Source organism: Coregonus lavaretus (assembly GCF_964263955.1).
Source record: "Coregonus lavaretus genome assembly, contig: HAP1_SCAFFOLD_2329, whole genome shotgun sequence".
Classification (NCBI taxonomy): domain Eukaryota; kingdom Metazoa; phylum Chordata; class Actinopteri; order Salmoniformes; family Salmonidae; genus Coregonus; species Coregonus lavaretus.
In genome coordinates, this window is record NW_028160707.1 from 66034 (window position 1) to 83445 (window position 17412).

The window sequence follows — 17412 nt, forward strand, 5'->3', positions numbered from 1 at the left end:
CAGTCCCTTAGTTTAAATATGAAATGCTTCTGGAATCTGTTCAAATTCAGCTAGATACTGCTACAAAGCATAACTACATTAGATATACAGAGCAAAGCTATCAATGAGAGAACTTTCCTGCAGATTCTGTCAACAACATCCCAACTGACCATAGCTACAACCCTACTCATGTTAACCACCACGGTCAACTCTCTGAACCCACTATGACCTCTGTTTCTATAGTAACCAGTTAATTGGTTGATCATTAATCATGATAACCCCTCCCACCAGCAGCCCCCCCGCCCCCCCTTGCCAGTGCCTGGTTATAAACAAGCTATGCCTGGTTATAAGCACTCTGTCTCTTTAGGCTGGTATGCTGTGGCAGCAGTACCCCTGGCCTTTGTCAGTGTGTCTGTGTGCTCGCTCTCTGTTTGTTTGTTTTTACAGTACTGGTCACACCCCTGAAGTGAGGAATCCCTGTGATTGAGTCCAGAGCAGGAACCTTATATACCTCACTTTAACTCTCTCAGGCACCGGGCTGTGCTGAGCCATCAAACACTGTGGGAGCTAGCTGGTGCTGTAGTCTAATGACCACTCCCTGCCTCTGAACCTAGCCCCAGTGAGAGCAGTGCTCTGTGCTGCAAAGGGAGTCTGTGGCACAGCTCAGGCTATCCTTCATCTTCAGACTAGTGTTTAAGGCAGGAGAGAGAAGAAGAGAGAGAAGAAGAGAGGAGAAGAGAGGGAGGGACAGACACAGGATCATTGTGCCTCTGAGACTCTTACAGAGGTGCCCAAAGCTGTGTGTATCTGATTGATGTTATGTGCCCTCTTTCTCGGCCTCCCCTCTTCCCCCTTCCTGCTACCTTTCCCTCCTCTCTCTCTTTTTCTCTTTCTCCAGGATGAACCCTTTAGCTCCCATATGCCTGAGACGCTCTTTAACATCTCCAGGTACCTCCTGCACAACCTCACCAAGGACGTACCACTGGGCATCTCCAAAGTGTATCCTTCCAATGTTAAAAGTAATCCTACAGTTTGTAGGACTTGTGATAAAGGTCTGAAGCAGTATGCTCAAATCCATGTGTCCAATGTCACCTTACAGTTGAAGTCGGAAGTTTACATACACCTTAGCCAAATACATTTGAACTCAGTTTTTCACAATTCCTGACATTTAATCCTAGTAAAAATTCCCTGTCTTAGGTCAGTTAGGATCACCACTTTATTTTAAGAATGTGAAATGTCAGAATAACAGTAGAGAGAATGATTTATTTAAGCTTTTATTTCTTTCATCACATTCCCAGTGGGTCAGAAGTTTACATACACTCAATTAGTATTTGGTAGCATTGCCTTTAAATTGTTTAACTTGGGTCAAACGTTTCGGGTAGCCTTCCACAAGCTTCCCACAATAAGTTGGGTGAATTTTGGCCCATTCCTCCTGACAGAGCTGGTGTAACTGAGTCAGGTTTGTAGGCCTCCTTGCTCGCACACGCTTTTTCAGTTCTCCCCACACATTTTCTATAGGATTGAGGTCAGGGCTTTGTGATGGCCACTCCAATACCTTGACTTTGTTGTCCTTAAGCCATTTTACCACAACTTTGGAAGTGTGCTTGGGTTCATTGTCCATTTGTAAAACCCATTTGCGACCAAGCTTTAACTTCCTGACTGATGTCTTGAGATGTTGCTTCAATATATCCACATAATTTTCCTTCCTCATGATGCCATCTATTTTTGTGAAGTGCACCAGTCCCTCCTGCAGCAAAGCACCCCCACAGCATGATGCTGCCACCCCCGTGCTTCACGGTTGGAATGGTTTCAGGTTACGTTCGATATAGGACTCGTTTTACTGTGGATATAGATACTTTTGTACCTGTTTCCTCCAGCATCTTCACAAGGTCCTTTGCTGTTGTTCTGGGATTGATTTGCACTTTTCGCACCAAAGTACGTTCATCTCTAGGAGACAGAACGCGTCTCCTTCCTGAGCGGTATGACGGCTGCGTTTATTTTTTTTGAGGTCTTGGCTGATTTCTTTTGATTTTCCCATGATGTCAAGCAAAGAGGCACTGAGTTTGAAGGTAGGCCTTGAAATACATCCACAGGTACACCTCCAATTGACTCAAATGATATCAATTAGCCTATCAGAAGCTTCTAAAGCCATTACATCATTTTCTGGAATTTTCCAAGCTGTTTAAAGGCACAGTCAACTTAGTGTATGTACACTTCTGACCCACTGGAATTGTGATACAGTGAATTATAAGTGACATAATCTGTCTGTAAACAATTGTTGGAAAAATTACTTGTGTCATGCACAAAGTAGATGTCCTAACCGACTTGCCAAAGCTATAGTTTGTTAACAAGAAATGTGTGGAGTGGTTGAAAAACAAGTTTTAATGACTCCAACCTAAGTGTATGTAAACTTCCAACTTCAACTGTAAATGTTCATAGAGTTCACAGGCTGATTACCTGGTGAGGTAGAGAGAACGTTAAGTAAAAAGAGAAGAAGAAGAGAGAGAAAGTTGGTGCCAGGGAACAAACAGGGTAGAGGAAACAGACCAGCACGGCCACGTGAAGGAGAAGGGAGATGGGCAGGAAGAGAAGAGAAGAGAAGACGCCAGGAAGAGGCACATCTTCATTAACCAAAACAAACCCACTGATTACCACACACATACACACACACACACACACACACACAGAAAGGGGTAGGAGCATGGGGAAGGAAATCCCAGGCTTCCAGAAGGAAATAGGGCTCTGCAGCTGGAATCCTCTCCTCTCCGGCCACACGGTGCCGCTCGGAAAACTTTGAACCAGGATTTATGGTCTTAGCTGGCTCTGGTCTGAATAATACGGCACAATGTCACGGAAAGCACCACATACAACACATAAAACAGTAGATGAGTTTTTAACAATCCCTATACTGGGACTGGAGAAGAGGAGATGAGAGCTGTTGGAGCTAGTGGAGGAATCCCAGTTACAGGGCTTCTGCAGCTGCAAGTCATTGACCTGGTGTTGCCTTTCTCCGAGGGCTCCTCAGTGCACAACAATCTCAATCCATACAAATACAAACAGGGAGCAATTTCCTCTGCTCAAACACACACACCCAAGGATGAATACACAAACACTTACACACAAGTATACATTCCTCTAATCATTTTTAAACAAAAAGCCAAGGTAGTTATTTTAGAGAGGATCCGTGCACCCATCACAGAGCCAAACAGAGAGAATGGCACTTGTGGTTGCTGGCAGTGGCTATGTTTAGCATACATACACAGCTCTGATGAGTGTGTGTACTGTCAATTGTGTGCCCAGTCCTGTCTCCGATCTAGAGTTCCTGTTCTGGAGTTGGAAGAAGTTTCCATTAGGCACTAAGTTCAGTTTGGCATTTCCTACCCTAATACACTATACACTACCAGTCAAAAGTTTGGACACACCTACAAGGGTTTTTCTTTATTTGTACTATTTTCTACATTGTAGAATAATAGTGAATACATCAAAACTATGAAATAACACATATGGAATCGTGTAGTAACCAAAAAAGTGTTAAACAAATCAAAATATATTTTATATTTGAGATTCTTCAAATAGCCACCCTTTGCCTTGATGACAGCTTTCTCAACCAGCTTCACCTGGAATGCTTTTCCAACAGTCTTGAAGGAGTTCCCCATGTTGCAACACTCACTACCGAGTTCCAAACTGCCTCTGGAAGGAATGTCAGCACAGTAACTGTTAGTCGGGAGCTTCATGAAGTGGGTTTCCATGGCCGAGCAGCTGCACACAAGCCTAAGATCACCATGTGCAATGCCAAGCATCGGTTGGAGTGGTGTAAAGCTCGCCGCCAATGGACTCTGGAGCAGTGGAAACGCGTTCTCTGGAGTAATGAATCACTCTTCACCAACTGGCAGTCCGATGGACAAATCTGGATTTGGCGGATGCCAGGAGAACTCTACCTGCCCGAATGCATAGTGCCAACTGTAAAGTTTGGTGGAGGAGGAATAATGGTCTGGGGCTGTTTTTCAAGGTTCGGGCTAGGCCCCTTAGTTCCAGTGAAGGGAAATCTTAACGCTACAGCATAGAATGACATTCTAGACGATTCTGAGCTTCCAACTTTGTGGCAACAGTTTGGAGAAGGCCCTGTCCTGTTTCAGCATGACAATGCCCCCATGCACAAAGCGAGGTCCATACAGAAATATTTTGTCGAGATTGGTGTGGAAGAACTTGACTGGCCTGCACAGAGCCCTGACCTCAACCCCATCAAACTCCTGTGGGTTGAATTGGAACGCCGACTGCGAGCCAGGCCTAATCGCCAAACATCATTGCCCGACCTCACTAATGCTCTTGTGGCTGAATGGAAGCAAGTTCCCTCAGGAATGTTCCAACATCTAATGGAAAGCCTTCCCAGAAGAGTGGAGGCTGTTATAGCAGCAGAGGGGGGACCAACTCCATATTAATGCCCATGATTTTGGAATAAGATGTTCGACGAGCAGGTGTCCACATACTTTTGATCATGTAGTGTAGTTTGAAGGGGTAAGCTGACCCAAGATCTGTTGCTAAGGGCAATGTCTACTTGTAGCACCTTGTTGCCCTTGACGATGGGTCTCAGGAACACTCTTTATGCGTTGGCCAAGCAGAGCAGAACCCTGGGAGCGTTTAAACTAGCCAGACATGCCTATGAGAAGCTCCAGGACCTCCACGTTCCCTCTCGCTTCCAGGAGTCCATGGACCTGGGCAGCCTTACCGTCCGCTCCAAACCATACCATGACAATGAGGTGTGTATGTGTTTGCATGTATACATGTGTGTCTGTGTATATTAACTTTCTAGTGGAGCTTGTATCTTATACATTTTTACATTTTAGTCATTTAGCAGACGCTCTTATCCAGAGCGACTTACAGTTAGTGAGTGCATACATTTTTATTTAATTTTTTATACGTTTTTGTATTTTCACAAATGTGTGTAACCCAGGACCTGATCCCCATGTGTTACCGCTGCTCCACCAACAACCCCCTGCTGAGCAGCCAGGGCAGTGTGTGTATCAACTGCAAACAGCCCTTCATCTATTCAGCATCTTCATACGGTAGGTTGACACCTGTCTCTTTGTAAATGGATGTTTGGTTCCGAGGTGTGTTATTAATAATGTATCTCTGTACTGTAGAGGTCCTTCCTCTGGTGCAGTTCTACCTGGACGAGGGTATCGGTGATGAGGAGGCTGTGTCTCTTATTGACCTGGAGGTCCCTTGCATCGACAGGAAGGCTGCTCGCTGGCAGGAGATGAGCAGTGGTGGTATCCTTTACCTGATGCAGTGTACACCACTAAAATGTACACATTTCTCATGACCATTTTACCTCATGTAAATAGTCTGTATGTTAAGGTTGTGTGCTCGTCTCCATACATACACACATTACATACAGTATGTGTCCTTATCAGTGCTTCACCCTGATTCTGATTCTGCCATGCACCTTAAGCTGTCAGGCTTAAGTCATCTTAGAGTTAATAGGGTTAGAGTGGCTCTTCTCTCTTGTCAGAATGACACTAACACCTCAGAGACCTCTCTGTCTGGAAGTAACCTGCATTAGCTGACAGCCAGTGTTGGGGAGTAGTGAACTACATGTTATTCACCTAGTAATTTAACTACATATTGCAGTAGCTTTGTGGTAGTGTTTTCAGTAGTTAATTACTGTTTTTGCCATGCAATGGTGTAGCTAACTACTGGAATTACACACTACCTTTTTTGTGAAAATAAAATATGGGTGAAATAGGCAACAATTTCCTTTATTCTTTGGCATCAGACCTGCCTAATTCTCACTTGAAACAGTTTTTGTGTTTAATAGGCTAAATTACACATTATGTTAACATCTGACTGCAGAGTGATCTGTTTAGATATAATAATTTATCACAAAGTAGTTTGGATGTAGTGAACTACTTTTTTAAAGTAACTTGCTCTCTTTACATTTACATTACATTTACGTCATTTAGCAGATGCTCTTATCCAGAGCGACTTACAAATTGACATATGAATTACAGTATCTTTGTTTTTCCCGATGTTGCATAAAGTGACTGCATGAGTCTGGGATACAGTGCATTCGGAAAATATTCAGACCCCTTCCCCTTTTCCACATTTTGTTACGCTACACGCTTATTCTAAAATGGGTTAAATATTTTGTTTCTTTCATCAATCTACACACAATACCCCATAATGATAAAGCGAAAACAAGTTTTTCGAAATTGTAGCAAATTTATAAAATTCTGACCCTTTGCTATGATGCATTCTGATGATGCATTCTGTTTCCATTGATCATCCTTGAGATGTTTCTACAACTTGATTGGAGTCCACCTGTGGTAAATTCAATTGATTGGACATGATTTGGAAAGGCACACACCTGTCTATATAAGGCCCCAAAGTTGACAGTGCATGTTAGAGCGGAAACCAAGCCATGAGGTCGAAGGAATTGTCCGTAGAGCTCCGAGACAGGATTTTGTCGAGGCACAGATCTGGGGAAGGGTACCAAAATATTTCTGCAGCATTGAAGGTCCCCAAGAACACAGTGTCCTCCATCATTCTTAAATGGAAGAAGTTTGGAACCACCAAGACTCTTCCTAGAGTTGGCTATCCGGCCAAACTGAGTAATCGGGGGAGAAGGGCCTTGGTCAGGGAGGTGACCAAGAACCTGATGGTCACTCTGACAGAGCTCCAGACTTCCTCTGTGCAGATGAGATAACCTTCCAGAAGGACAACCATCTCTGCAGCACTCCACCAATCAGGCCTTTATGGTAGAGTGGCCAGACGGAAGCCACTCCTCAGTAAAAGGCACGACAGTCCGCTTGGAGGCACCTAAAGGACTCTCAGACCATGAGAAACAAGATTCTCTTGTCTGATGAAACCAAGATTGAACTCTTTGTCCTGAATGCCAAGCTTCACGTCTGGAGGAAACATGGCACCATCCCTACGGTGGAGCATGTTGGTGGCAGCATCATGCTGTGTGGATGTTTTTCAGCGGCAGGGACTGGGAGACTAGTCATTATCGAGGGAAAGATGAACGGAGAAAAGTACAGAGAGATCCTTGATGAAAACCTGCTCCAGAGTGCTCAGGACCTAAGACTGGGACGAAGGTTCACCTTCCAACAGGACAACGACCCTAAGCACACAGCCAAGACAACGCAGGAGTGGTTTCGGGACAAGTCTCTGAATGTCCTTGAGTGGCCCAGCCAGAGCCCGGACTTGAAACCGATCGAACATCTCTGGAGAGACCTGAAAGTAGCTGTGCAGCGAAGCTCCCCATCCAACCTGGCAGCTTGAGAGGATCTGCAGAGAAGAATGAACCCGATTGTCACTCTGACAGAGCTCCAGAGTTCCTCTGTGGAGATGGGAAACCTTCCAGAATGACAACCATCTCTGCAGCACTCCACCAATCAGGCCTTTATGGTTTGAGTGGCCAGACGGAAGCCACTCCTCAGTAAAAGGCACATGACAGCCCGCTTGGAGATTCTCTGGTCTGATGAAACCAAGATTGAACTCTTTGGCCTGAATGCCAAGTGTCACGTCTGGAGTAAACCAGGCGCCATCCCTACGGTGAAGCATGGTGGTTGCAGCATCATGCTGCAGGGATGTTTTTCAGTGGAAGGGACTGGGAGACTAGTCAGGATTGAGGAAAAGATAAACGCAGCAAAGTACAGAGAGATCCTTGATGAAAGTCTGCTCCAGAGCACTCAGGACCTCAGACTGGCGCGAAGGTTCACCTTCCAACAGGACAACGACCCTAAGCACACAGCCAAGACAACGCAGGAGTGCTTTCGGGACAAGTCTCTGAATATCCTTGAGTGGCCCAGCCAGAGCCTGGACTTGAACTCGATCGAACATCTCTGGAAAGACCTGAAAATAGCTGTGCAGCGATGCTCCCCATCCAACCGACAGAGCTTGAGAGGATCTGCAGAGAAGAATGCGAGAAACTCTCCAAATACAGGTGTGCCAAGCTTGTAGTGTCATACCCAAGAAGACTCGAGACTGTAATCGCTGCCAAAGGTGCTTCAACAAAGTACTGAGTAAAGGGTCTGAATACTTATGTAAATGTGATATTTAATTTTTTCATTTTTAATACATTTATAATACAAAAATGTCTAAAAACCTGTTAGAATAAGGCTGTAACGTAACAAAATGTGGAAAAAGTAAAGGGGTCTGAATACTTTCCGAATGTATATAGTGAGTGTGTGAGAGGAGAGAACGATGAGCAGAAGTGATAGGGTGGGTATGAAAACAGAAGTGATAGGGTGGGTATGAAAACAGAAGTGATAGGGTGGGTATGAAAACAGAAGGAATAGGGTGGGTATGAAAACAGAAGTGATAGGGTGGGTATGAAAACAGAAGTGATAGGGTGGGTATGAAAACAGAAGTGATAGGGTGGGTATGAAAACAGAAGTGATGGGGTGGGTATGAAAACGGAAGTGATGGGGTGGGTACGAAAGGGGAAGTGATGGAGTGGGTACGAAAACGGAAGTGATGGGGTGGGTACGAAAACGGAAGTGATGGGGTGGGTACGAAAGCGGAAGTGATGGGGTGGGTACGAAAGCGGAAGTGATGGGGTGGGTACGAAAGCGGAAGTGATGGGATGGGTACGAAAGCGGAAGTGATGGGGTGGGTACGAAAGCGGAAGTGATGGGGTGGGTACGAAAGCGGAAGTGATGGGTTGGGTACGAAAACAGAAGTGATAGGGTGGGTACGAAAACAGAAGTGATAGGGTGGGTATGAAAACAGAAGTGATAGGGTGGGTATGAAAACAGAAGTGATGGGGTGGGTACGAAAGCGGAAGTGATGGGGTGGGTACGAAAGCGGAAGTGATGGGGTGGGTACGAAAGCGGAAGTGATGGGGTGGGTATGAAAGCGGAAGTGATGGGGTGGGTACGAAAGCGGAAGTGATGGGGTGGGTACGAAAGCGGAAGTGATGGGGTGGGTACGAAAGCGGAAGTGATGGGGTGGGTACAAAAGCGGAAGTGATGGGGTGGGTACAAAAGCGGAAGTGATGGGGTGGGTACAAAAGCGGAAGTGATGGGGTGGGTACGAAAGCGGAAGTGATGGTGTGGGTACGAAAGCGGAAGTGATGGGGTGGGTACGAAAGCGGATGTGATGGGGTGGGTACGAAAGCGGTAGTGATGGGATGGGTACGAAAATTGAAGTGATAGGGTGGGTACGAAAATTGAAGTGATAGGGTGGGTACGAATATGGAAGTGATAGGGTGGGTACGAAAATGGTGTTGCTGGAAGTGATAGGGTGGGTACGAAAATTGAAGTGATAGGGTGGGTACGAATATGGAAGTGATAGGGTGGGTACGAAAATTGAAATGAAAGGGTGGGTACGAAAGCGTAAGTGATAGGGTGGGTATGAAAGCGGAAGTGATAGGGTGGGTATGAAAACAGAAGTGATAGGGTGGGTATGAAAGGAAGAGTGTGTGAGAGAGGCAGCTTCCTTAACTGTGTCAGAGTCCCAGTCTCTGAAGCTGGATGACGGCACAGAAGATACCGAGGAGGACCCCTTCATGGCCAAACTCAGCTTTGAGGTGAGGAGAGAAGGAGGGAGGGAGATGAAACTAAAGGGAGAGTATAAATGAAAGGGGTCAGTATGTGTATATTCTAATATGTGAATCTGTGTTTATCTCCTTAACAGCAGGGGGGCTCTGACTTTGTCCCGGTGGTGGTGAGTCGCTCCGTGCTGAGGTCTATGAGCAGGAGGGATGTCCTGATCAAGCGCTGGCCCAAACCCCTGCAGTGGGAGTACTACCGCTCTTTACTGCCTGATGTCAGCATCACCATGTGCCCTTCCTGCTTCCAGGTACTGAATAGATGGAATACACACACACACAGCATTGTGCTTCATGCCCCTCTCACCCATCTCACACACACACACTCACCCCCAGGTGCTGTACTTGGGAGGTGAAAAATTATTCTAATCATTAAAACATTACACAGTACCCTCTCACACACACACCTTGGCACTCCATAGCCCTCTGGCATAATCTCTCTCTTCTAGCCTTTATGTTTCACTTCTTTTTACTTTCTGCAGTGTTTCCTTTACCAGGAGTCAGATTCAGATAAAATGTTGCTATTGGCAGTGCTAGATGTTGTGTTGCTGGCCCCTGCTCCCTTCCTTAGAAAATCCCTGCTCGGCTCTGCTCTGTGTTCTCTGACCCATGCTTCCTGTCTTCTCTGGTGTGTTTCCTCTAGATGTTCCACAGTGAAGACTATGAGCTGCTTGTGCTTCAGCACAACTGCTGTCCCTACTGCCGACGGCCCATCGATGAACCCAACTGACCTTCCCAAACTGGTCTAGAATAAATTCATCCATCTCACAGTTCATTCATATCTTCAGTTTCACTCTTGCTCTTTCAGAGCAATGTTCCGTCCATACTGTATGCTCGCAGCCCCCTCATGTATGTTATTTAAGGGACGGGGTTATGAAGATCATTATAGTCCGCAACAAAAGCGCATCTTCAGCCGATCAACCCTATAGAATTAACAGGATCAGATTATACAGGGACTGTCACACAGATTTACGAATTAACTCTTCTGTCTAGAACAACTTATTAAAAACACGTATTTGAATTCACTGATATATATTGTTGCTGTTATGTGATGTGTTCTTTGACTCTCAAGCATTCCACATTATTATTTAGGTAAATAGTCATGATGTGATGTTTTTTTTAGAGTCAAATGTATTTTATTTTTATATCATTAAAGTGAAAGCTTTTTTTAATGAAAGGTTTCAATATTCTCCACTGTTTTGTGCAGGAATGTGTTTGAGTGTGTTTGTATGTGTGTGTGTTGATATTCTTCTCAGCGATCCGCAGGCAGTCTGGCAGCTTCACAGCTCTAACACCAGGTTTTTTACTGTCCCACACCTCACCACAGGATTACTGTGTGTGAGCTTACGCGCCATGCTACCAAAATTAATATGCCTGACAAAATCTTTCTGATGAGTGTGTGTCTATGTAAGCGTGTGTGTTTCTACAGGAGTGTGTGTCTATGTAAGCGTGTGTGCGAGAGAGGGAGAGGATATGTGTGCAACAGAAACCGTTTTCTGCTCCCCTCCTAAATTAGGTCCATATTATTCAGTGCTTAAAGCTTAAGGATTAGGTTACCACTGCTGCAAATGAGTTGGAACACTCTGGAAATTACATTTACACTCCCTCTTCTATAAATCCTGCTAAATTATTCTCTGACAAGGTTTGACACGTCAGGCTGTATAAGCAGACTGGTACAGCTCAGCTGGTAGAGCACGGCGCTTGTAACGCCAGGGTAGTGGGTTCGATCCCCGGGACCACCCATACACACCAAAAAAAAAAAAAAAAATGTATGCACGCATGACTGTAAGTCGCTTTGGATAAAAGCGTCTGCTAAATGGCATATTAAATATTCTTTTAAATTACAGTAGCCTTTTGACATCTAGGATAATGCAAATCTCTGATGACATCCTATTCTCCAGTGCATTACTTTTGACCAGTCATATGTGCTTTTTGAGAAAAAGTCTGAGTTGCATTGGTCTTTGACTCAGCCTCCAGCAAACTTGTTTATGACGTGCTCTTGTGATGATGACATCAGCAGAGTATAACACTGGCTTTGAGTATATACACACTATACTCACCCTATATGTTTTTCTCATGGATTAGTGTGTGACCTATATCTGTCTATGCTGACACCATGCTGAGGTCCATGCATGTCCCTAATCCTAAGAGAGGGGCTCTTAAAAGGGCCTGAGTTCGCCTCGGGGGGGCAGCGCACACCACTTCTCGTCGCCAGGATCTATCTATCTCCTCCATCCATCCTTCCTGGCCTCCAGAGAGAAAGAGCTCCTCTCAACTCTCTTGGAGAAGCGACAGTGCTTTCTCTTTCCTCTCTCAAAATACCAGAGAGGATAGAGACACACACTCCTGTAGAGACACACACACACTTACATAGACACACACTCCTGTAGAGACACACACACATTTACATAGACACACACTCCTGTAGAGACACACACACACTTACATAGACACACACTCCTGTAGAGACACACACACACTTACATAGACACACACTCCTGTAGAGACACACACACACTTACATAGACACACACTCCTGTAGAAACACACATACACTTACATAGACACACAGTCCTGTAGAGACATAGACACACACTCCTGTAGAGACACACACTCCTTTAGAGACATAGACACACACTCCTGTAGAGACACATACACACTTACATAGACACACACTCCTGTAGAGACACGTACACAAACTTCTACGTGCCCATGTCTAACAAGACCAGGGTGGTGCAGAGCCCCTTTGAGTACCCTCAGTACAACCTAGCTGCACCCTGGAAGTACTCTCTCCTCTTGAGTACCCTCAGTACTACCTAGCTGCACCCTGGAAGTACTCTCTCCTCTTGAGTACCCTCAGTACTACCTAGCTGCACCCTGGAAGTACTATCTCCTCTTGAGTACCCTCAGTACTACCTAGCTGCACCCTGGAAGTACTCTCTCCTCTTGAGTAACCTCAGTACTATCTAGCTGCATCCTGGAAGTACTCTCTCCTCTTGAGTACCCTCAGTACTACCTAGCTGCACCCTGGAAGTACTCTTGAGTACCCTCAGTACTACCTAGCTGCACCCTGGAAGTACTCTCTCATCGCTGCCTACATGCTCTTTCTCATCATCACAGCCTTCCGCGTCAACTTCCTTACGCTCTACGTCACGGTGCAGCACAAGAAGCTACGGACCCCCCTGAACTACATTCTGTTGAACTTGGCTGTCGCTGAACTCTCCATGGTGGTGGGTGGCTTCACTGTGATCCTCGGCACGGCCCTACAGGGCTACTTCTTCCTGAGCATCACCGGATGCAACATTGAAGGATTCTTCGCCATTATGGGAGGTAAGACATGGTGATGGTGGAGTCCTAGGGTGTAGGTAGCAGTTGGGAGGTAAGACATGGTGATGGTGGAGCCCTAGGGTGTAGGTAGAAGTTGGGAGGTAAGACATGGGGATGGTGGAGCCCTAGGGTGTAGGTAGAAGTTGGGAGGTAAGACATGGGGATGGTGGAGCCCTAGGGTGTAGGTAGAAGTTGGGAGGTAAGACATGGGGATGGTGGAGCCCTAGGGTGTAGGTAGAAGTTGGGAGGTAAGACATGGGGATGGTGGAGCCCTAGGGTGTAGGTAGAAGTTGGGAGGTAAGACATGGGGATGGTGGAGCCCTAGGGTGTAGGTAGAAGTTGGGAGGTAAGACATGGGGATGGTGGAGCCCTAGGGTGTAGGTAGAAGTTGGGAGGTAAGACATGGGGATGGTGGAGCCCTAGGGTGTAGGTAGAAGTTGGGAGGTAAGACATGGTGATGGTGGAGCCCTAGGGTGTAGGTAGAAGTTGGGAGGTAAGACATGGTGATGGTGGAGCCCTAGGGTGTAGGTAGAAGTTGGGAGGTAAGACATGGGGGACCTTTGGGTGGGGTGTAGGTAGAAGTTGCTGTGAGCCACAGGGTAAGAAATTGTTCTTTTCCATAATGGTTATGGTTAGGATTAGGCTAGGGGAATCTGATCCTAGATCTGTGGTTAAGAGTAACGTTTCACAAAAATTAAGCTGATCTACCCCCCCCCCCCCCAAAAAAAAAAAGCCTGACTGGCTTTCTCCAGGTGCAACCTCAATGAGTTCAATGACTTTAAAGTACAGTGACACAGATTTCCCCCCCCCCCAATATCAAGACCACCCATGTATTTAGAATAATTTGAATAGCACCCGCACACTCAGCGTACCTTTATTGTAAAGAAGACAATGAAGACTTGAATAAAGCCCAGGACCTTATGAGATATGATATGTGCATTTTTGCACCACATTTACACCTGTTTTCTGTGACTGGGGGGGATCGGGAGATGTCTTTAATAACAGCAGATGTATAGACCTTATAGAATAAATGAAGCTTTGCGTTGATGTTATCACGTCAACTGTTCCCATAGCTACAGGTGCAAGCTGCTGGTTGAGATCATATAAATGCATGAAAAAGTATATTTGCCAATATCACTGTGTCACTTACTGTACCCTGTGTACTTTAGAAATACAGTAGCATATGTTATTTTTTAAGTCTTCTGCCTGTGTCCAATATATTCTGAATAGTTTGTCTGAATAGTTTCTGCACATGCGCATCAATACTGTGCATGTGTTTCTGATTTGCTGTGTGTCTCTAAGGGGAAATCGCCCTTTGGTCTCTGGTGGTATTGGCCATTGAGCGTTATATCGTGGTATGAAAAACCAATGACCAACATCTGCTTCAGTGAGAGGCACGCCATTGTGGGTGTGGCCTTCACCTGGATCATGGCTCTCACCTGCGCTGTGCCTCCATTGTGTGGCTGGTCCAGGTAGGTCACCCTCCAAATACTAGTCTTACTTTAAGAAATGGGCTGATGGCTGGTAGATCTCAGGGGCAATACTTCAGTATAATACATATAAGATTTTAAAACAAAAATATGAGGTGTGTACGGTTGCGTGTGTGTGTGTGTATAGGTACATCCCAGAGGATATGCAGTGTTCCTGTGGAATTGACTACTATACCCCAAAGCCTGAGCTCGGCCATACCTTGTTCGTCATCTACATGTTCACCCTCCACTTCTCCATCCCTCTGGTCATCGGCTTCTGCTACGGCCGTCTGCTCTGTACCGTCCGCACGGTACGACCACACACACTGTCACTGAAGACCAGTATACACAGGACTACTACATCTCCAGTTAGGGCTCATGTCAAAACACTTTTGTGTGTGTGTCCATCCATTCAGATGGCAGCCCTGCAGCAGGAGTCAGAGACCACTCAGAGGGCAGAGAAGGAAGTGACCCGTATGGTGATCGCCATGGTCATCACGTTCCTGATATGCTGGCCCTGTCATAATGACCATCCCAGCCTTCTTTGTCAAGAGTGCTGCCCTCTACAACCCAGTCATCTATATTCTACTCAACAGACGGGTAACCCAGGCAGAGTGTGTGTGTGACGGTATTTAGCTTTGCGTGTAAGTGATATTGTGTGTGTCTGTCTCTCCTCCCTTCTCCAGTTCAGGAACTGCATGTTGACCACGGTGTGTTGCAGGAAGAACCCCTTCGGTGAAGAGGAGACCTCCACCGCCTCCTCCAAAACACAGGCCTCTTCTATCTCCGCCAGCCAGGTCGACTCTGCCTGACCTACGACCCGTAGAAGTAGCAGTTTCGTTGTTTTTATTTAGGCGATGAGGGTGTAACTGCGTTGTATCTGTCAAATCAGCAAGCGATTCCCGGCGGCATACTTATTGCGGACATTGCCATTGGATGCGCCAAGTCACATTAGTAATGATCCCATGCAGCCTTCGTACAAGTTTGAACACTGGAATGTGTGTTGTTATCTACACCTCGATTATGTCGAAATTAATCCTTATTATTTTGTTTAATGATTTAATTTTAGTGTTATTATTTCTATATAGCCTACACTTTCTCTTTCTGAACTTCTAATGTGAGTGGGACGGGTGTGGCGTCGTGACAATGACCAGACGAGCAGCTGCTCTGATTTGACAGCTCTAAATCAGTTACATCTCCGACACCGCCAAAACACCAGTTATGCGGGTGTCAGCTATCGCTGGTTACCGCTCAAGCTGATTGAATCTAGGCCTTAGTCATGTAGTGAAACCCTCTAAAACCACCTTTTAAATTGGTTTAGATTGTGCCTTCCATTATTGTTGAGGAAAGCTCTCCCTGGTTTCTGTGTCTTTACCATGATGAGGCTGAGCTGGTTAGCTCTTAACCCTTGGCTCGTGTGTGTGTGTCTGTGTCTGTGTCTGTGTGTGAAGCTCTGGAGACATGACTATTGTTAATACTGTAAAGGTTAAGATGGTACATGTGACTTGGAAATAAAGTTGTTAAATATCCTGTAATAGAAATGACCTGTTTCTTTCATATAGGAGCATTTCCAGTACTAGTGTTTCTGAAAAAGTCCAGACGGCCATTGGGTTGTTGGGTGGAATGCACAACCAGTCAAGATAGTACTAACAAAACACTCCATTGCTGCCCAGTGGTTTACAAAAGTCACTTTGCTGAAACGTTCTAAGTTTGCATAGGACTTACTAGGTATTGATGAAAACAGAAATTTGAATATTGGTACGAAAGAAAAATGTCATAACATTTTATATCGTATTATAGTTCTGTAATAGCATTTATTTTCAAACTCTGACAATAGTCATTTTGGCATCACAAGTACAGTCACGTCAGACAGTTGTCCCTCTTTTATTAACTGAAGGTCATAGTTTTACTATAAAGGTCCCTCTTGGTCATAATCTACCTTCATTCTCAGTCACAACACAGATCAACCTGCCTTCACATAAAGACATCACATGTAATTCTTCCCATTGAACTACACGACATCTGATCCAACAGAGTTCAGTGTCTTTGCGAGCAGGTCTGTGGCACATGAAACATTACCTAAATAAATCCTCTCAATAATACTCTCTACTCCTCCAGAACCCATCACCAACCTGCAAAGCACATTGAGACGTGTAGTTCAAAGCACCGTTGGAGTTCTTTGCCATTTCCACCAATCAAACCTGAGAACCGTGCAGGTTGTAAGAAGATGGGAAGAGTTTCTCATTCACATATCGTTGAACAGGCCACTCAGAAAACAGAACAGATCTATAAATATTGCTATGGACATTTATAATACAGTACAGTGCATCATTGGCTCATCCCCCAACAGAAGGGGGGGTCAGTGCATAAGATGGCCGCCAGGGCTCCAGGTCCCAGAGGCTGTGACATCATCCAGAATAAGGCCCATCTCCCAGTGCCTCCCTCTCTAACTCCACTATGCTTCAGGTAAAAGCAGTGTGAACCCAGAGTGAGATCCAAGCCAGGTGTGAACAGGCAAGATACCAGATTAGGTTGATATCCAAGTGTGAGTGGAAGAGTCAACACAGACACCCTTACCCAGACAAAGACAGAATCCAGAGATTCTGCATTTGATATAAAGGACGTGGGTTTCAATTCAGTATCTCAAGCAATCGCTCAGTCCAAGGTACGTTTCTTAGGTTAATCCATGGTACAGTGCTCTCAATCAGGTTTCTGAGGCAGTCTTGGGTTGAGGTGTTAAAGTAAAGCTCAAGCTGCCATCTCTTCAGTCTTAAAGCAAAATATTTCTCAAAGCAAATAGTTCCTTTCTGTCTTTGGGCTCTATAAACTCTATAGACAGAAGGGATATTTGGAGGGTAGACAGACAGGGGGTTTCCTAGATCCTGTACCCCAGGTAGGGCGGAGGCAGCCTGGGGGTATGGGGTGGAGGCTGGGTGGAGAGAGACTCAGGCCTCACTGCTGCACTCATAGATGTTGTCCTCCACCAGAGCAATGACCTGCTCAAACTTGTGGTGCAGTTGAGTACGCTTCGCTGTGGGGTTGGACTCCAGAGCACTCACCACCTGAGAGAGAGAGAGAGCA

General features: G+C 45.6%; 1 protein-coding gene and 1 pseudogene across 3 annotated transcripts in view; both read left to right on the top strand.

Annotated features, from left to right (window-relative positions):
• ift122 (intraflagellar transport 122 homolog (Chlamydomonas)) overlaps positions 1 to 10725 on the top strand; it is a 37170-nt gene extending 26445 nt beyond the window's left edge. For both annotated transcript variants that reach the window (XM_084196007.1, XM_084196006.1), the window contains 7 exons: positions 878 to 978; positions 4571 to 4736; positions 4931 to 5042; positions 5121 to 5249; positions 9438 to 9514; positions 9622 to 9786; positions 10179 to 10725. In XM_084196007.1, the coding sequence (XP_084052133.1) occupies positions 878 to 978; positions 4571 to 4736; positions 4931 to 5042; positions 5121 to 5249; positions 9438 to 9514; positions 9622 to 9786; positions 10179 to 10265 (837 nt within the window). In that variant the 3' untranslated portion in view covers positions 10266 to 10725. The remainder of the gene's footprint in view (positions 1 to 877; positions 979 to 4570; positions 4737 to 4930; positions 5043 to 5120; positions 5250 to 9437; positions 9515 to 9621; positions 9787 to 10178) is intronic.
• An 817-nt stretch (positions 10726 to 11542) lies between these two features.
• LOC311121524 (rhodopsin-like) lies at positions 11543 to 15143 on the top strand (annotated as a pseudogene). Its single transcript has 7 exons — positions 11543 to 11556; positions 12220 to 12285; positions 12570 to 12865; positions 14165 to 14334; positions 14480 to 14642; positions 14748 to 14931; positions 15018 to 15143. The product of its transcript is annotated as a rhodopsin-like (transcript).
• Positions 15144 to 17412: the final 2269 nt, after the last annotated feature.